This window comes from Eulemur rufifrons, chromosome 19, assembly GCF_041146395.1.
Source record: "Eulemur rufifrons isolate Redbay chromosome 19, OSU_ERuf_1, whole genome shotgun sequence".
In the NCBI taxonomy this organism is placed as follows: domain Eukaryota; kingdom Metazoa; phylum Chordata; class Mammalia; order Primates; family Lemuridae; genus Eulemur; species Eulemur rufifrons.
Window position 1 is genome coordinate 66,302,409 of NC_091001.1, and position 17,476 is coordinate 66,319,884.

The window sequence follows — 17,476 nt, forward strand, 5'->3', positions numbered from 1 at the left end:
ATTGACTTTTTTATTACTATGAAACATCTCTCCTGAGATACAGTCCTTTGTTTTTAAGTCTATTTTATCTGATAATTATACCATTCTAGCCTTCTTATACTTACTCTTTTCCATTTATGCACTTTTAAACTGTTTGTATATTTACAGTGGATTTCTTACTAACGGCATATACTTGAGTCTTGCTCTTTTATCCCTTGTGACAACCTTTGTCTTTTGATTAGAGTGTTTAGTCCATTAACATTTAATATAATTATTGATATGGTTGGAATTCACTCTACCATTTTTTTGTTTTCTGTTTGTCCATTCTAATGTTTGTTTCTCTGTTCGTCCTTTTCTGCTTTCTTTTGGATTATTTGAGTATTTATCAGAATGTTAATTTATCTATTTGCTTTTTTAGTTATACCTATTTACATTATTGTTTTTAGTGGTTGCTCTAGGTGTTACATTATTTATCCTTAATTTTCCACAGTCCACTTAGAATTAACGTAGTACCGTTTCATGTAGAAAGTAGAAATCTTGCAACTGAATTTACCCATCCTACCCCATACTTTATGCTGTAGTTGCCATATATGTTACCTACGTATGTTATAACCCTCACAAACCAATGCTATAATTTTTGCTCTAAATAGACAAATGCATATTAAATAAAAGTAGTGGAGTTCTTTATATTTACTGAGATATTTACCATTTCTGTTACTTTTCATTCATTCTTGAAGACTTGAGTTTGCACCTAGCATTTATTTTAGCCTAGAGAGCTTCCATTAGTCTTTCTTATAGAAGTTCTTCTATTGAAGGTCTGTTGAATGTTCATTTTTTTAAAATATCTGAAAGATATATATTTTGCTCTTATTGTTGAAAGTTCCACTGTTAATGTCATAGAGGGTTGATGCTTATTTTCCACCTATAATTTGAAGATATTTTCTCACTATCTTCTACCTATCATGTTGCCATTGTCTAGTGTTAGTCTCTGGTGGTTTTTAAGATCTTTCCTTCTTGTTGAGTTCTGCATTTCCATTACAAATGTGCATAGTTATAAATTCCTTTTTATTCTGCTTGATATAGTTTCTCTTGTGTCTATTGATTTATATCATTTATCAGCTCTAGAAATTCTCAGCCATTAACTTAATTCCCTGAGTAGACACGTTAAACTTTCTCATGTTCTCTGTATTCCTGAACCTCTCTTTATATTTTTAATCTCATTTCTCTCTTTGCAACATTCAGTTTAATTCCTCACTTATACATCACTTACGTGCTTTTAGTTCCTAATTCTGTCTCCAGTAGCGTCAAGTTATTTAAGTTTAGTAATTGACATTTCTAAAAGTTCTATTTTATTCTTTAAAAAATGGACCCAGTAATTTTTTTATTATATTACATTACATGCTTATTTTCATGATTCAATCATTTATTTCTTTAAATATTTTATACTGAATTATTTTATATTCCAACTTTTATAACTCAATTATCTGATATCCATGGAGATTTAAATTTATTTATTTTTCTAATTTTCAGTGATAGTGGCTTGTTTTCTTGTGTTTTTGACAATCTTTGATTGTGAACTCATATTTGTTTGATCTTAATTTGTTATAATTCTTGAGGGCCTTCTGTGAGAAGGGCTTTAATCCAGACATGAATTCTTTTTATTGTTTCCACCAAAGTTAGGGGCACTACTAACCTGGGTCTTTGTTAGCTCTTGACTTAATCAGAAGTCTTGGGGTTGGTGCCTGTACCTACCTTCATCAGAAATCTTGAGCTTACCACCTTTACCTTGAGACTTACTCAGGGCTTACTCTCCTGAGGGTGGTGGTCCTCTAAGTAGTTCTGCTTCACCCCCACCTCCTTATTTGTTGTCTGCTCATTGATCCTAATTCTGGTTTCTATCAAGGGATTTTGGTTGGTTGAGGATATGATACCACTGGGTATTTTCTTTTTAGAGTCCTATGATGTAGTTTAAAGTATATTTTATAAGCAATCTAGTTGGAGTTCCTTTTACTCTTTCTGGTTCACTATGCTGCCAGATGCCAATGCCACTTCTTTCATTTTTACAACCTACCATCTATCATCTATCGTTACCTCTCATGTAGAAAGAAGAGCACAGCCTAAATTATCCCCCTTAATTTGACTCTCTGTGATTTCAGTTGGTCCTATATGGTTGTCCTATATGGACATGATAGACATGTTAACTTTGGGGTGCCTGAAAATAAGAGTCTGGAGCTTGGTAGAGAGATGGATCCTAGAGATGTAGATTTGTGAGTCATTGATATAATTGATTATCAATGCCATAGGAGTGATAAGGTTATTGAGGAGATTGGAGGGAATGAGTACAAATAATATAGGACCATAGAATACCAATTTCATAGGGAGGCAGAGAAAAATTAATTAGCCAAGAAGACTAAGAAGATGCAATCTAAGAATTGAGAAAACAAAAAATGAAGGAAAGACAAGGAAGGAGAAGGTTTCAAGGAGGGGCAGTTTATAGGATTAGATGTGGCCAAAAGGGCACACAAGATGAGAATTTAACTTTAAGGTTGATCATTAGAAGATGGCTGATTACTATTGCCAGAATAGTTATGATGGAGTGGGGACAAATGCAATTGCAGTAAATGCATGAACAAGTAGTACAACTTGCTAATCATCTGACCTCTTCCTCAGTGTATCCCACCTCCACTGAATATATAATGAATCAGTAAGCTTCCTTCACTTTTCATCCACAAAAATAAACACAGTTGCCTTATGACTTCTGTAGCTGAGAGGGATTCAGGCAAATACTGAAGGTACTAGTAAGAAGGGGCAAGGAAGAGATGGGTTAATAGTCATCAAACATAATATGGAATTTGTGCAAGTATTTCAAATTCTGAACCTAACAGCTCATATACATTAACAAGCCTTGTTTTGTTAGGATTTTAATTATTTTAGCTATTTCACTAATATATGTAATCTATTAATAATATCCTATACTTCTGTTATTTTTTAATTTGAAACCTCATTATATCTCTACCACCATATTTTACAATATTAAATAGAGAATGGAAAATAATTTTGTTATGTATCTGCTTGTTTCTAGAGAGAAAAACTGACCGTTAGATCTATACTTAGAACTCAGATAAAATAAAGATCACCTTTCATTCCAAAAACCTGTGTTAAGTATATCTTCATGACATGCTATTCTCTTATGATCTTAAACTTTCTATAAAGGTAATTGATTTAAACTGCAGCTTGTTCTGATGTATCTTAGCCTACAATTAAACTTTCACGAAAAAATTGTCAAAATAATACTTCAGGAAAAAGGATATGATTATGAAAGAGTAGAAAAGTGATGTTTTTACAGAAATTTGAAAATCATTTATATTGTCATTTTACAACTGCCTGGACTGTGTTTTTTTTTCAAAACTCACAAATATGAAACTTTTATAATAATGCAACATTTGACTTCTCAAATTTTACCTAAGAAACAAAAAAGGATATCTATTAATTTGGTTTATTAATCATCTTATCCTGCTATAGTCTCCATATTTATTGTCATACTTTTCTAAAACACAATAAAGTGAAAATTATGAGAAACATATTTTAAAAGCTATCATTTCCCCATATTCAGCAGTGTCTACTTGGGGTTATGCTTATTCTTGAAACTTATACTTAAGGCCTCCACAGGCTCTGTGCCTCAGCTCCTCCTAAGTACATCACATTTCATATATGGAAGATCCTAGCAGGCCAAATCCCTTGTTTGAAAATATTTTTCCCATCAGAAAAATAAAAACAATATCATATAAATACATTAAACAGACAGCTCTATCCTTTTATATAGTTTTGTTCACAACTAACAGACATTTCTTTTCTTCCTTATAGGTACCAGAGATTTGAAAAGGCATTTCTCTTAGCTGTTGACATTGGTGCTCGTGACCTGTTTATGGTGAGTCATTTCCAGAGATGATTTTGTGCCTTCAGTTCTAAGGCTGAGTAAGTTGTCAGCTTTTGTGACCATTAAAAAGGATTAGTGTCATTTGCAGCCTTAGACACATGGTGGGAAAGCATTATTCCATCTTGGCTTTCAGCTTTGCCTTCGTGAAACTGGTCAATAGCCATCTAGTATCCTTTGACTTGTTGACATTTTCCTTGCCAGGGCCCAAAGGATCTTTATGTTTTCTAAGAATTTATAATTCTTGAACTTTTTTCCTCACGTACCTTGATGTGTAGGTATGACACCTTTCTATCTAATAAGCTTAAATGTCTCTCTAATCTATTCTCTGTATGGCTACAGAAGCCAGAACATAGGGCAAAATATGTCCCACAGATTCTGAATGTGCTCAGTTTGTCCCTTGGATTTTAGTGAGCAGTAACAAATCATGAATGTTCTCACATATATTTTTTTTTAATGTATGTTTGTATGTATTTATTTAGAGACAGGGTCTTGCTTTGTCACCTGGCCTAGAGTGCAGTGGCATGATCAGAGCTCCCTGTAACCTTGAACTCCTGGGCTCAAGTGATCTTCCCACCTCAGCCTCCCAAGTAGTTGGGACTACAGGTGTGTGCCACTATGTCCAGCTAATTTTTTAGTTTTTTGTAGAGATGGGGTCTCCTTGTGTTGCCCAGGCTGGTCTTGAACTCCTGGCCTCAAGTGATCCTCTTGCCTCAGCCTCCCAAATCACATGTATATTTTTATTTTTAATTTTTTTTATTTCAAAATATTAAGGGGGTACAAATGTTTTTATTACATGGATAGCTTTTGTAATGCTTCAGTCAGGGCGATTAGTGTGCCCATCACCTGAACAGTGTTCATTGTACCTATTAGGTAGGTTTTTTCCCCCTCCCCTTCTACCCCCTCCTCCCCTCCATTCTTGATTTCCAGTGACTTTTACTTCCCTCTGTGCCCAGGTGTGCACATCAGTTCCAACTTATTAGAGAGTAAAGGTGGTGTTTGTTTTTCCATTCTTGAGATACTTCACTTAGGATAATGGTCTCCAGTTCCATCCCAAATCACATGTATTTTAAAGTAATCACAGCACAAAGTGGATCCAAGAGGCTAAATTCATGGACATTCTAGTCTTACCACTTATTAGCTTCAGAACAATAAAATTTATCAATTCCTTAAATATCCTTGTGCTTGTATCAGGTTCTTGTTTTATAAGATCTTGTACCATAATGCCACAATGAGGTCAGATGAATAAAGGTAGGGTCCATTTCTGGTTTCCCAGCATATTCAGTTAAACAAGCTGAATATGCTGGGAAACCAGGGCATTCAGAAATCCTGAACAATAGAAATCCAGAAACAATAAAGCAAAATCTTCTCAAATGCAAGAAAAACTTTTAAAAGGGTCTTTTACCTAAATCTCTTACACTATGAAGACATTTGTAGTTTAAATTAAGCTTTGATGTTTGAGATGTTATTATGGATTCATCACATTAAGTTACTTGTCTTTGGATTGATATCTTTTGAGTTTGATATTTAAATTATAAATATACATCATTCAATTAAATTATGCTTTCATTGATCATGAAAAATCTTTCCAGTTACTTTCAAAAGTATAAACATTCTGTTGTTTGTCATCTGTATTTTGTTATGTCTAACAGGCATATTAGTTTTGTGTTTTGTTTTTGTTTTTGTTCTTTTGATACAGAGTCTAACTGTGTCACCTGAGCTAGAGTGCTGTGACATCAGCATGGGTCACAGCAACCTCAAACTCCTGGGCTCAGCAATCCTCCAGCCTCAGCCTCCCATGTAGCTGGGACTACAGGCACACGCCACGATGCCTGGCTAATTTTTCTGTTTTTAATAGAGATAGGGTCTCGCTCTTAGGCTGGTCTCAAACTCTTGAGCGCAAGAGATATTCCCGCCTTGGCCTCCTAGAGTGCTAGGATTACAGGCATGAGCCACCACACCCAGATCATATTAGTATGTTGAGGGAAGGTTTGATTATTTTCATCAAAATCTATACGTGCAGCCATCACAATGTCAGAACTTTAATTACAACACTTTTTAGATTTTATTACCCCATTGACTTTCCCTCTTTATCTCCTCTTCCTCATCTCTGCCACTTACTAACTCCAATAAAGGTAGATTTTTCTTCATATTTTCTTATTTTTTATGTCTATAGGCCAGATCTTTTTTCTAAGCAAGATAAGAACTAAAGAGATGAGTATTTAAATGGGCAAAATTTCTCTCTCAAGATATTAATGTTGTGTTGTTCTGTAATTTCCACTGCTTTGGTTATTAAGTAACAAACATTAAAGCCACCTTCTAAACTTTTTTCAAATATATCTATTTTAGCTTTTAGTCTCTGTTTAGTCAGTAACAATATAAAGAAAGCCTCTGTGTTAGTTCAAATCTCCTTAATCCGAATAGCCTTTCTACTGATAGGCTAACCCTAACCCATGAGGATTTTTACATATAAAAGACAAAACGTAAAATAAGGTAAGGAGAAAAGAAGTATTGCTTTCCTTTTTAATTGCAAAAGTAAACAGTCATTTAGAATGCTGCATCCTTACTTTTTGTATATAACTTCACTTTTAGCCCAAGGTCTGCTTTATGGAAGTATACAATATTGAGTGCATTAAGGCTTCAGAGCTCTATTTAAGTTGATGAACCTCACATATACATTTTAGGCTCCATGTTGAAATTATCTAAAAGAATTTATCATGTTCTCTAATAGATTGATTCTTTTTTGTTCGTTTGTTTTTTATTAGAGACAGGGTCTCACTCTGCTGCCCAGTCTAGAATGCAAATGGCAGGATCGTAGCTAAAACATACTCAGGCTGGTCTCGAACTCTAGGGCTCAGGCGATCCTCCTGCCTCAGCTTCCTGAATAGCCAAGACTACAGGTGAACACCATCACACTCGGCTAATTTTTAAACTTTTTTTTAGAGAGAGGGTCTTGGTCTTGCTATGTTGCCCAGGCTGGTCTCAAACTCTTAGCCCCAAGCTATCCTCCTCCCTCAGGCTCACAAAGTTCTGGGATTGCAGGCATGAGCCACCACACCTGGCCTGATTCTTATTATTTAAATTTCATCTACCTAGAGGTCTGTAGTCTATATACCAAGAAATGTTACTTCTTTTGAAATTAAAAGTTTATAAAATAAACAAGATTATCACTACTTATAAATGATTTTCTACCCCTAAGATATCCCTTCCTAAAAGACTGAAAATAATAGTATATGAGTCACAAAGGAGTCACAAAAAGGTTAACCTTAAAATAGTCCTTTTTTGCATTAGCATCTATGAGTGGTAAAGAGTTACATGATATACAATATGACAAGACAGCTGATATAGATGGAAAGCAGAGAGGTGAGAGTAGAGGGACCTTACACGCCATAAAAAGGAGTTAGAATTTATCTCAAATTCAATAAGAAACTGCTAAATTATTTTAAACAGAGGAGTGATATCATTGTTTTGAGCAGGAAATTTTTTCTGTAAAGGGCCTGGTAATAAATATTTTAGACTTTACAAGCCATATGGGCTTTGTTGCAGCTATTCAACTCAGCTATTGTAGAGCAAAAGCAGCCATAGGTAACACGTAAACAAGAAAGTTTGTCTGTATTCCAATTAAACTTCACTTATAGGTACTGAAATTTGAATATAAGTTTAATACTATTCTTGTGATTTTTTTTCAATAATGTAAAACTGTGAAAAAAAAAATCATTCTTAGCTTAGGTCAGATTTGGACAGCAGACCATAGTTTGCTGATTCCTTGTTTAGAATATGATCACATAGGCTGCAGCGTAGAGAATAAACTGAAAAGAGACGAGGCTCTCAGGTAGAAGTATAAAGTAAACAAAGAAGTGGGTCCTTTTAGGCCCATTTCATCAGGTATGGCACCTTCATATTGATATTTTTTTAATATTCAAACCCAGGTGATTCAATTCCAAGCTCTCTCAGTTATAACTATATGATTTTGTATAATTTACCTAACTCTGTTTGCCTCCATTTTATTACTTGTGAAGTGGTGGATAAATCACCAGTTCAAGTATCAAATAGAGTTAATATATATGAAGTAACCTGGTATATTGTAATGACTTAGTAACTAGAGTTTCTAGTCTGTATTTCATATTACTCAATTTCAAATCTTTTAGAAGTACTTTATATTATATATATTTTTCTCAGATTTTAATAATGCTGGAATTTAGATAACTATTGAGATTTGGGTGTTAAAAATGTTATCTCTACCTGAGAGCTTGAAACTGGAGGCAGCCTACTTTCAGAGTCTATACGATCAACCACTATGGCATATTGCCTAGAAATAGATTCATACGCATATATATGAATTTAGCATACAGTAAAGGTAGCATTTAAAATCACTGGGGAAAAATTTCAATGAATTGTGTTAGTCCAACATGCTCACCATTCACAGCATATGCTCTACAAAGGGTTAACGGACCTGATATACAAAATTGACAACCAATAAGAAGTAAAACATCCCAATAAAAAACTAGCAAAAGTGACAATGAAGCAAGTCACAAAATAAGAAATACAAATGACCAATAAACACACAGTCAAATATTCAGTCTCTTTCTCTGTTAGTGAAAGAATACTTTGGGCTAAGGTATCCAGAAACAGGAATCGTAAGCAGTTAGTGACCACGTACGATTGGTAAGCTTTTCTTGGTAGCCTTGTCAAAAATCATTTGACCTTGTATGGGAGGGTTTATTTGTGGACTTTCTAGTCTATTCCAGTGGTATATATGTCTGTCTTTGTGTCAGAATACACTGTTTAGTTTACAGTAGCTTTGAAGTAAGGTTTGAAATTAGGAAGTGTGAGTCTTCTAGCTTTGTTGTTTTTCAAGATTGTTTTGGGTGTCCAGGGTTCCTTGGGATTCCATATGAATCTTAGGATGGGTTTTCTATTTCTGCAAAAACAGTCATTGGAATTTTGATAGAATTGCATTGAATCTATTATTCATTTTGGATAGTATTTGGCATCCTAACAGTATTAAATCTTCCAATCCATGAACATGAGATGTCTTTCCATTTATTTATGTCTTCTTTAATTTCTTTCACCAAAGTTCTGTAGTTTTCTTTTCTTTTTTTTTTTTTATGTACTTTTTGTCCTTTATTCTGTTAATGTGGTGTATTTTATTAATTGACTTTTACATGTTAAAGCAACCATGAATTACTTGGGATAAATCCAATTTGTTCATGGCAAATAATCCTTTTTGTATGTTGCTGTATAGTACTTTGCTGAGAGTTTTTGAATATGTATTAGTTTGGTTTTTTTTCTTCTTATGATAGCTTTGTTTGGTATTGATATCAGAATAATATAGGCCTTATTGAATGAGTTGGGACATGTTCTTTCATCTTCTATTTTATAGAAGGTTTGCAAAGGTTCAGTGTCAATTCTTTGAATATTTGATAGAATTCATCAGTGAAGCCATCTAGGCCTGAATTCTTCTTTGGGGGGAGTACTTAAATTACTATTGTATCTGTTTATTTGTTTTAGGTTAATACAGATGCTCTAATTCTTCTTGAGTCAGATTTAGTAATTTGTGTCTTTCTGAAAATGTGTCAATCTATCTAGTTTGTTGACATACTGCTGTATACAGTATTCTCTTATGATTTATATATTTTTTATTTCTGTAGGTCAGTAATTGTGTCCCCTCTTTATTCCTGAATTTTATAATTTGAGTCTTCTCTCTTCATTTCTTGGTCAGTCTAGCTTAGTTTTTCAGTTTTGTTGACCTCTTCAATAAACCAATTTTTGGCTTTGTTGATTCTAATTTCTTCAATAAACCAATTTTTGGCTTTGTTGATTCTAATTTTTTATTCCCTTATATTTATTTATGCTCTAGTCTTCACTATTTTCTTTCTTTTGCATTCTTTGGTTTGAGTTTTCTCCAAATAAAGGATAGTTTGGATCTCTCCTTCCCTTATCTTGGCTCCCTTTCATTGAGGTTTTCTTCTAGGGAATTTTATGGGATTAGGACTATAAGTAGTATGTTGTGCTGGGCATCAGAAAGTTAGAGTCAAAGCAGTGCATTTTGCCTATCTAGGGCAGGGGCTTTCTGCAGGGAGCAGGGAGCAGGCATCACAACCTTGTCCTTCTTCCAATCCTGAAGAGCCCTGCTTGCCGCCACCTGTGAATGCCTTACAATGAACCAAGCATCATCCAAGTGGTCCCTGGCTTTGAAACTTAGAGATGTGTGTTGTGAAGCAATTGTGAGAGAGCCAGGGATAAAAAAAAAAAAACACAGCAGTTTTGAAACCGAAATGGAGAAAAAAGTTCATAAAGAGAACTCTGTTAAAAGTCATCAAATGTCTCCTGCTTAAGGTTGAAAAACTTACATTACACCAGAATACTATAATATTACAAATGAGTGCCAGCATTCATCCATTTCTCCTTTGTTATGTTTATGCCCAGGGATTTAATATTGGATCATTTTTCTTTTATTTATTTATTTTTTTTTTTTATTTATTTTTTTTCAATTTAATTTTACAGAATCAAAGAGTCTAACAGTATATCTTGTTAGATACAGTATGTCCTCATAATGTATACATTATTTCTTGTACAATGATATGAAATAATATGGGAAATATTCATGATAAATTATTAAGTGAACAGTGCAAGTTAAAAACAATAGTTTCATATTTTTTTCCCCACCCCCCCTTTCCCGAGTCAGCACCTTCAAGTGTTACCACTCCCCAAACGGTGTGCAATGCACTCATTGTGTAGGCATACCCCCATCCCCTCCCCCACCCCCCACCTCAGTCTGATGTCCAATTGATGTCATTCCCAGATTTGTGTTTAGGTGATGATCAGGGAAACCAATTTTCTGGTGAGTACATGTGATGCTTGTTTTTCCATTCTTGGGATACTTCACTTAATATAATGGGTTCCAACTCTCTCCAGGAGAACCATAGAGATGTCGTATCTTCATCATTCCTTATAGCTGAGTAATATTCCATGGTATACATATACCACAGTTTACTAATCCAATCATGTATTGATGGGCACTTGGGTTGTTTCCACATCTTTGCTATTGTGAATTGTGCTGCTATAAACATTTGGGTACACGTGCCTTTGTTACAGAATGACCTTTTTTCCTTTGGGTATATGCCCAGTAATGGGATTGCTGGGTCAAATGGCAGATCTACTTGAATCTGTTTAAGATACCTCCATAATGCTTTCCACAGGGGTTGCACTAGTTTGCTGTAGTTTTCATTGTACAAGTCTTTTACCTTTTTGGGCAAGTTAACTCCCAAGTATTTTATTCTTTCTGATGCTATTGTAAATAGAACTGTTTTCACAATTTTTTTTTCAGATTATTCATTGTTAGTATATAAAAATGCAACTGATTTTGTTTCTTGCTACTTTGCTGAATTCCTTTATTACTTCTAATAGATTTATTGTGCAATCTTTAGCATTTTCTATATGTAAGATCGTATCTGTCAACAGAGATAATTTTGCTTCTTTCCTTATAACTTTGATGCTCTTTAATTCTTATTTATTTATTTTTTGAGACAGGGTCTTGTTCTGTTTCCTAGGCTAGAGTGCCTGGCATCATCGTAGCTCACTGCAACCTCAAACTCTTGGGCTCAAGTGATTTCCCTGCCTCAGCCCCCTGAGTAGCTGGGACCTACAGGCATGTGCCACCACACCTAGCTAATTTTCTACTTTTTGTAAAGACAGGGTCTCTTGCTCCCGCTAGTCTCAAACTCCTGGCCTCAAGCAATCCTCCCACCTCAGCCTCCCAAAGTGCTACCCTTGAATTCTTTTTCTTGCTTAATTTCTCTGGCTAGAACTTCCAGTACTATGTTGAATAGATGTGGCAAAAGTTGACGTGCTCGCTTTGTTCCTAATCTTAGAGGAAAAGCTTTGAGTCTTTCACCATTGAGTATGATATTCACTATGAGTTGGCTTTTTATTAATCTTACGTTGAGTTTGTTTCCTTCTAGCCTAGTTTGTTGAGTGTTTTTTATCATGAAAGGGTGTTGAATTTTGTCAAATGGTTTTTCTATATAAATTGAGATGATTGTGTGGTTTTTTCCTCTTTCATTCTGTTCATGTGGCATATTACGTTGATCAATTACCATGTGATATTTTATTTTATTTTTAATTATTATGGTACATAACAGTTGTATATACTAAAAGGGCACTTGGGGAGTTTTAATATAGGCATAAATGTGTTATAATAAAATCAGAGTAGTTGGGGTATCCTTCACCTCAAGCATTGATCATTTCTTTGTCTTAGGAGCATGCCTATTCCACTCTTTAAAGTATACCCTAACTTATTTTTGACTATAGATAGTCACCTTGTTGTGCTGTCAAATATCATTTATTTTATCCATCTATCTAACTATATATTTGAACCCATTAACATCCCCACTTTATCTCTCCATCCTTGTTACCCTTCCCAGCCTCTGGTAACCATCATTTTACTTGTGTCTCGATGAGATCAATTGATTTAATGTTTAGCTCCTACATATGAGTGAGAACATGCAAGATTTGTCTTTCTGTGCTTAGATTATTTCACTTAACAATGTTCTCCAGTTCCATCCATGTTGTGTCAAATGGCAGCATTTCATTCTTTTTGTGGCTATATAATATTCCACTGTATATATCCATCCATCCATTGATAGAAACTTAAGCTGATTGCAAATTTTGGCTATTGTGCAGGCTAGTACAATAAACATGGGAGTGCAGTTAACTTTTAAATATAGTGATTTCCTTTTTTTGGGATTGCTAGGTCATGTGGTAGTTCTATTTTTAATTTTTTGAAGAAAAATTAAATGCATGCAGTGTTCATAGCTCTTACAGATTTATTCTATACCCCAGGCTACTTTCATCAGCCAGTGTTGGAGCTAGCTGGAACTTAGGTTTCTACCACTGAGATGGAGGACTCCCCTCTGTCCAGGGGTGGTATGGATGCTCCCTCCATGGATGCCTGCAAAATTCTGCCCTGTGTTGTGTTCCCCTGTGAAGGGATGGCCCTGAGATCCAGTGCAGAATCCCACAATCACTTCACTTTATTCTTTCTCCCCCAGGCACACAGATTCTCTCTCCACCTGGCACTTGTGTGTCCTTGTCAGGCTATGGAGTATGGTCGGTGTAGGCAATGTAAGACTCTCTTTCCTACCCTTTTCAGTGCCTTTTTCCTTGATAAAATGTTAAAACAGGGTACTGTGATCACTCACCTGGTTTTTGGTTCTTATAAAGGTGCTTTCTTGCATAGATAGTTCAATTGGTGTTTCTGTTGGGGGCCAATCACTGGAGGGTTCTATTCAACCATCTTGCTTCACTTCATCTCCAATTTTCCTATGTTGAACCATCCTTGGTATTCCAGGAATAAATCCCACTTGGTGGTGGTATGTAATCATTTTAATCTGCTGCTGAATTTGGTTTATTAAAAGTATTTTGTTGAGGATTTTTGCATTAATGTTAGTAAAGGATATTGGTTTGTAGTTTTCTTGTAACGCTTTTGTCTAACTTTGGTATTAGGGGTAATACTGGCCTTACAGAATAAGTTAGGGAGGGTTCCCTCCTATGTTTAAGAAGAGTTTGAAATGGATTGGTACTTTTTAAAAAGTAGAATTCATCCATGAAATTGTCAGATGCATGGCTTTTCTTTGTTAGGAGATATTTTATTACTGATTCAATCTCCTCATTATTTATAGGTCTATTTAGATTTTCTGTTTATTGCTTTGTGATTTATTCTTGGTGGGCTTTGTGTTTCTAGGAGTTTGTCCGTTTAATCTAGGTTATCCAATTTGTTGGCGTACAATTGTTCATAGTACTTTCTTGTCCTTTTTATTTCTGTAGAATCAGTACTGATGTCCCAACTCCCACTGATTTTAATGATTTGAGTCTTTTCTTCTTAGTTAATCTAGTTAAATATTTTGTTAATTTTGTTGATCTTTTGAAAGAACCAATTTTTTGTTTCACTGATTTTTCTCTACTATTTTTCTATTCTCTATTTTGTTTATCTCTGCTCTAATCTTTACTATTTTCTTACTTTTGCTGTTTTAGGGTAGAATTTGTCTTTTTCTAGTTCTATAAGTTATAAAGCTTGATTGCTGATTTGATGTCTTTGTTTTTTAATGCAAGTATTTATAACTATAAATCTCCTTATCATTGCTTTTGCTGTGTTCTATAAGATTTGGTATGTTTTCATTTTTATCTGTCTTTAAGTATTTTCTAGTTTCCCTTGTGATTTCTTCATTGATTCATTAGTTGTATGAGAGTGTGTTATTTAATTTCCACAATTTGTGGTTTTTTCAGTTTTACTTCTATTATTGATTTCTAACTTCATCCCATTGTGGTGAGATAATATAATTGGTATGATATCTATCTTTTTAAATTTATTGAGACTTAGTTTGTAGCCTAACATATCATCTATCCTGGAAAATGTCTTATGTATACTTGAGAGGAATGTGTACGGTGTTGTTGGGTAGAGTGTTTTGTATATGTTTGTTAGATCTACTTTATTTCTTATGTTGTTTAAGTCTTGTATTTTCTTACTCATCTTCTGTCTGGTTGTTGTAGCAATTATTGAGGGTGGGATATTGAAGTTTTCAATGATTATTGTAGACTATTTCTCCCTTCAATTCTGTCAGTTTTTGCTTCATATATTTTGATGATCTGTTATTAGGTGTATAAATGTTTATTATTGTTATATTTCCTTGCTATATTGAAACTTTTATTAATATACAATGTCCTTCTTTATGTCTTATAACATTTTTGATTTAAAGCCTGTTTTGTCTTCTATTAGTATAGCCCACCTGCCCTCTTTTGGTTATTATTTACATGGAATATCTTTATTCATCCTTTCCTTTGCAATCTATTTGTGTCTTTGGATCTAGAATAATTCTCTTATAGACAGCATATAGTTAAGTCATGTGTGTTTATCTATTCTGTTAATCTGTCTTTTGCCTGGAAGTTTAATCCACTTGCATTTAAAGTAACTGCTGATGAGGACTTCTGTTATTTGACCATTTGATTTCTATATGCCTTACAGCTTTTTTTTATGTTTAGTTGATTTTTTTAAAGATAGGGTGTCACTCTGTCACTCAGGCTGGAGTGCAGTGACATGACCATAGCTCACTGCAGCCTTAAACTCCTGGTCTCAAGTGAACTTCTTGCCTCAGCCTTGCAAGTAGCTGGGACTAGAGGTGTACAACACCATGTTGGCTAATTAAAAAAACATATATATTTTTTTTTTTTTTTTTTTTTTAGAAACAGGGTCTTGCTATGTTGCCCAGGCTCGTCTTAAACTCGTGGCCTCAAGGAATCCTCTTGCCTTCGCTTCCCAAAGCGCTGAGATTACAGACATGAGTCACTGTGCCTGGTCTAGTTGATTTTTTTATAGTGAAATGTTTAAATCCTTTTCTCCTTTCCTTTTGTGTATTAATATATATAGTTAATTTCTTTGTGGTCAGGATGGGTGTCATATTTAACACCATAAAGTTACAACACTCTAATTTGGATTTATACCAGCTTAATTTCTTTTTTCTTTTTTCTTTCAGCTTATTATGGGGGTACAAAAGTTCAGGTTATGTATATTGCCCATGCCCCACCCCATCCCCCCGAGTCAGAGCTTTAAGCGTGTCCATTCCCCAGACAGTGCACATTGCACTCATTAATCCTAAACAAAAATTCTGTTCCTTTACAGCTCTGTCCCCAGGACTTTTGGTTGCTGATGTTACAAAACTACCTCATTATACATTGTGTGTGCCAAAACATAAACTAATAATTCTTTTAAATGCATTAGTTTCTTGTGTAAGCAATAAAATGCAGGTTTACAAACCAAAATTATAACAATACTAGCTTTTTGAGTAATAATTTAAAAAATGTATTAGTCTCTTAAATCATGTAGATAAAAGTAAGCTCTGATGGAGCCACTGTACTCTAGCTGGAGTGACAGAGCAAGACCTTGTTCAAAAAAAAAAGTGGAAAACCATTGTTACAATAGTGCTAGCTTTTATAATTGTCATGTAGTCACTTTTATTGAGTTTTTTTTTTCTATATGTGGCTTTGAGTTACTGTCTAGTACCCTTTCATTTCACCCTATAGGACTCCTTTGCACATTTCTTGCAGGGCAGGTGTAGTGGTAATAAAGTCCCTCACCTTAGGTTTATCTGGGAATGTCTTAATTTCTCCTTCACTTTTTTTTTTTGAGACAGGGTCTCACTCTGTCACCCAGGATGGAGTGCAGTCAGTACAATCAAGCTCACTTTTCAGCCTTAAACTCCTGGACTCGAGCATCCTCCTACCTCAGCCACCCGAATGGTTGGGACTACAGGCATGCGCCACCATGCCTGGCAATTTTTTTTTTTTTTTTTTTTTGGCCCTGTCATCCAGGCTAGCATACAGTGGCATCATCCTAACTCACTGCAACCTCAAACTCCTGGGCTCAAGTGATCCTGCTGCCGCTGCCTCCCAAGTAGATGGGACTACACATGTGCACCATCAAACTTGACTAATTTTTCTACTTTTTGTAGAAACAGGGTTCCGCTTGCTCTGGCTGGTTTCAAAGTTTTGGTCTGAAGTGATCCTCCCACCTTGGCCTCAGATAGTGCTGGCATTACAGGCATAAGCCATGGAGACTGGCTGATTTTTTTTTTTTTTTTTTTTAAATTTTTTAGAGACATGGTCTTGCTTTGTTGCACAGGCTGGTTTTGAACTCTTGGGCTCAAGTGATCCTCATCCTTGGCTTCCCAAGGTGCTGGGATTACAGGCATATTTCTTTCACTTTTGAAGGACAGTTTTGCCAGATGCAGGGTTCTTGGTTGACAATTTTTTTTTTTTTTTTTTTTTGGCACTTGGAATATATCAGCCCAGTAGCTTCTGGCCTCCAAAGTTTTTGATTAAAAAAAAAAAAAATATGCTGAGAATCTCATTTAGGGTCCCTTGCATGGGATACCAAATAAGAAAAAATCACTTTTCTCTTGTTGCTTTCAAAATTCTGCTTGTCTTTTGATAGTTTGTTTATAATGCATCTCAGTCTGAGTTTGAGTTCATCTTACTTAGAGTTCATAGAGCTTCATGGATGTTTATGTCATCTTTCATCAGATTTGGGGAGTTTTCGGCCATTATTTGTTCAAATATTTTCTCTGGCTCTTTCTATCTCTTCTCCTTCTGGAACTACCACAGTGCATATGTTGATCAGCTTGATGGTGTCCCACAGGTCCCTTAGGGACTATTCACTTTTCTTCAACCTTTTTTTCTTTCAGTTCCTTAGGTTGATAATTGTTATTGTCCTATAGTCAGTTGCTTCTTGTTTCTGTCTGCTCAAATCTGCCTTTGAAACATTGTAGTGAATTTTTAATTTCCATTTTTGTACTTTTCAGCTCGAGAGTTCCTTTTTGGTTTGCTTTTAGGTTTTCTGTCTCCTTATGGATAATTCCATTTTGTTTATTCATATTTTTCTTGACTTTCTTCACATTTTCCATTAGTCTTTCGAGCATATTTAAGAAACTTTTTGTAAAGTCTTTGTCTAGTAGATCTGCCATTACGTCTTTTTTTTAAGGACAGTTTTTATTGATTTAGTTTTCCCCC

The 17,476-nt window shown here is 34.8% G+C and overlaps 1 protein-coding gene across 1 annotated transcript in view; it reads left to right on the top strand.

Moving 5' to 3' along the window:
* Positions 1 to 17,476, top strand: part of WDPCP (WD repeat containing planar cell polarity effector) — a 318,395-nt gene that overhangs the window by 179,083 nt on the left and 121,836 nt on the right. The window contains exon 15 of the mRNA XM_069493874.1: positions 3,844 to 3,907. Within this exon, the coding sequence (XP_069349975.1) occupies positions 3,844 to 3,907 (64 nt within the window). The remainder of the gene's footprint in view (positions 1 to 3,843; positions 3,908 to 17,476) is intronic.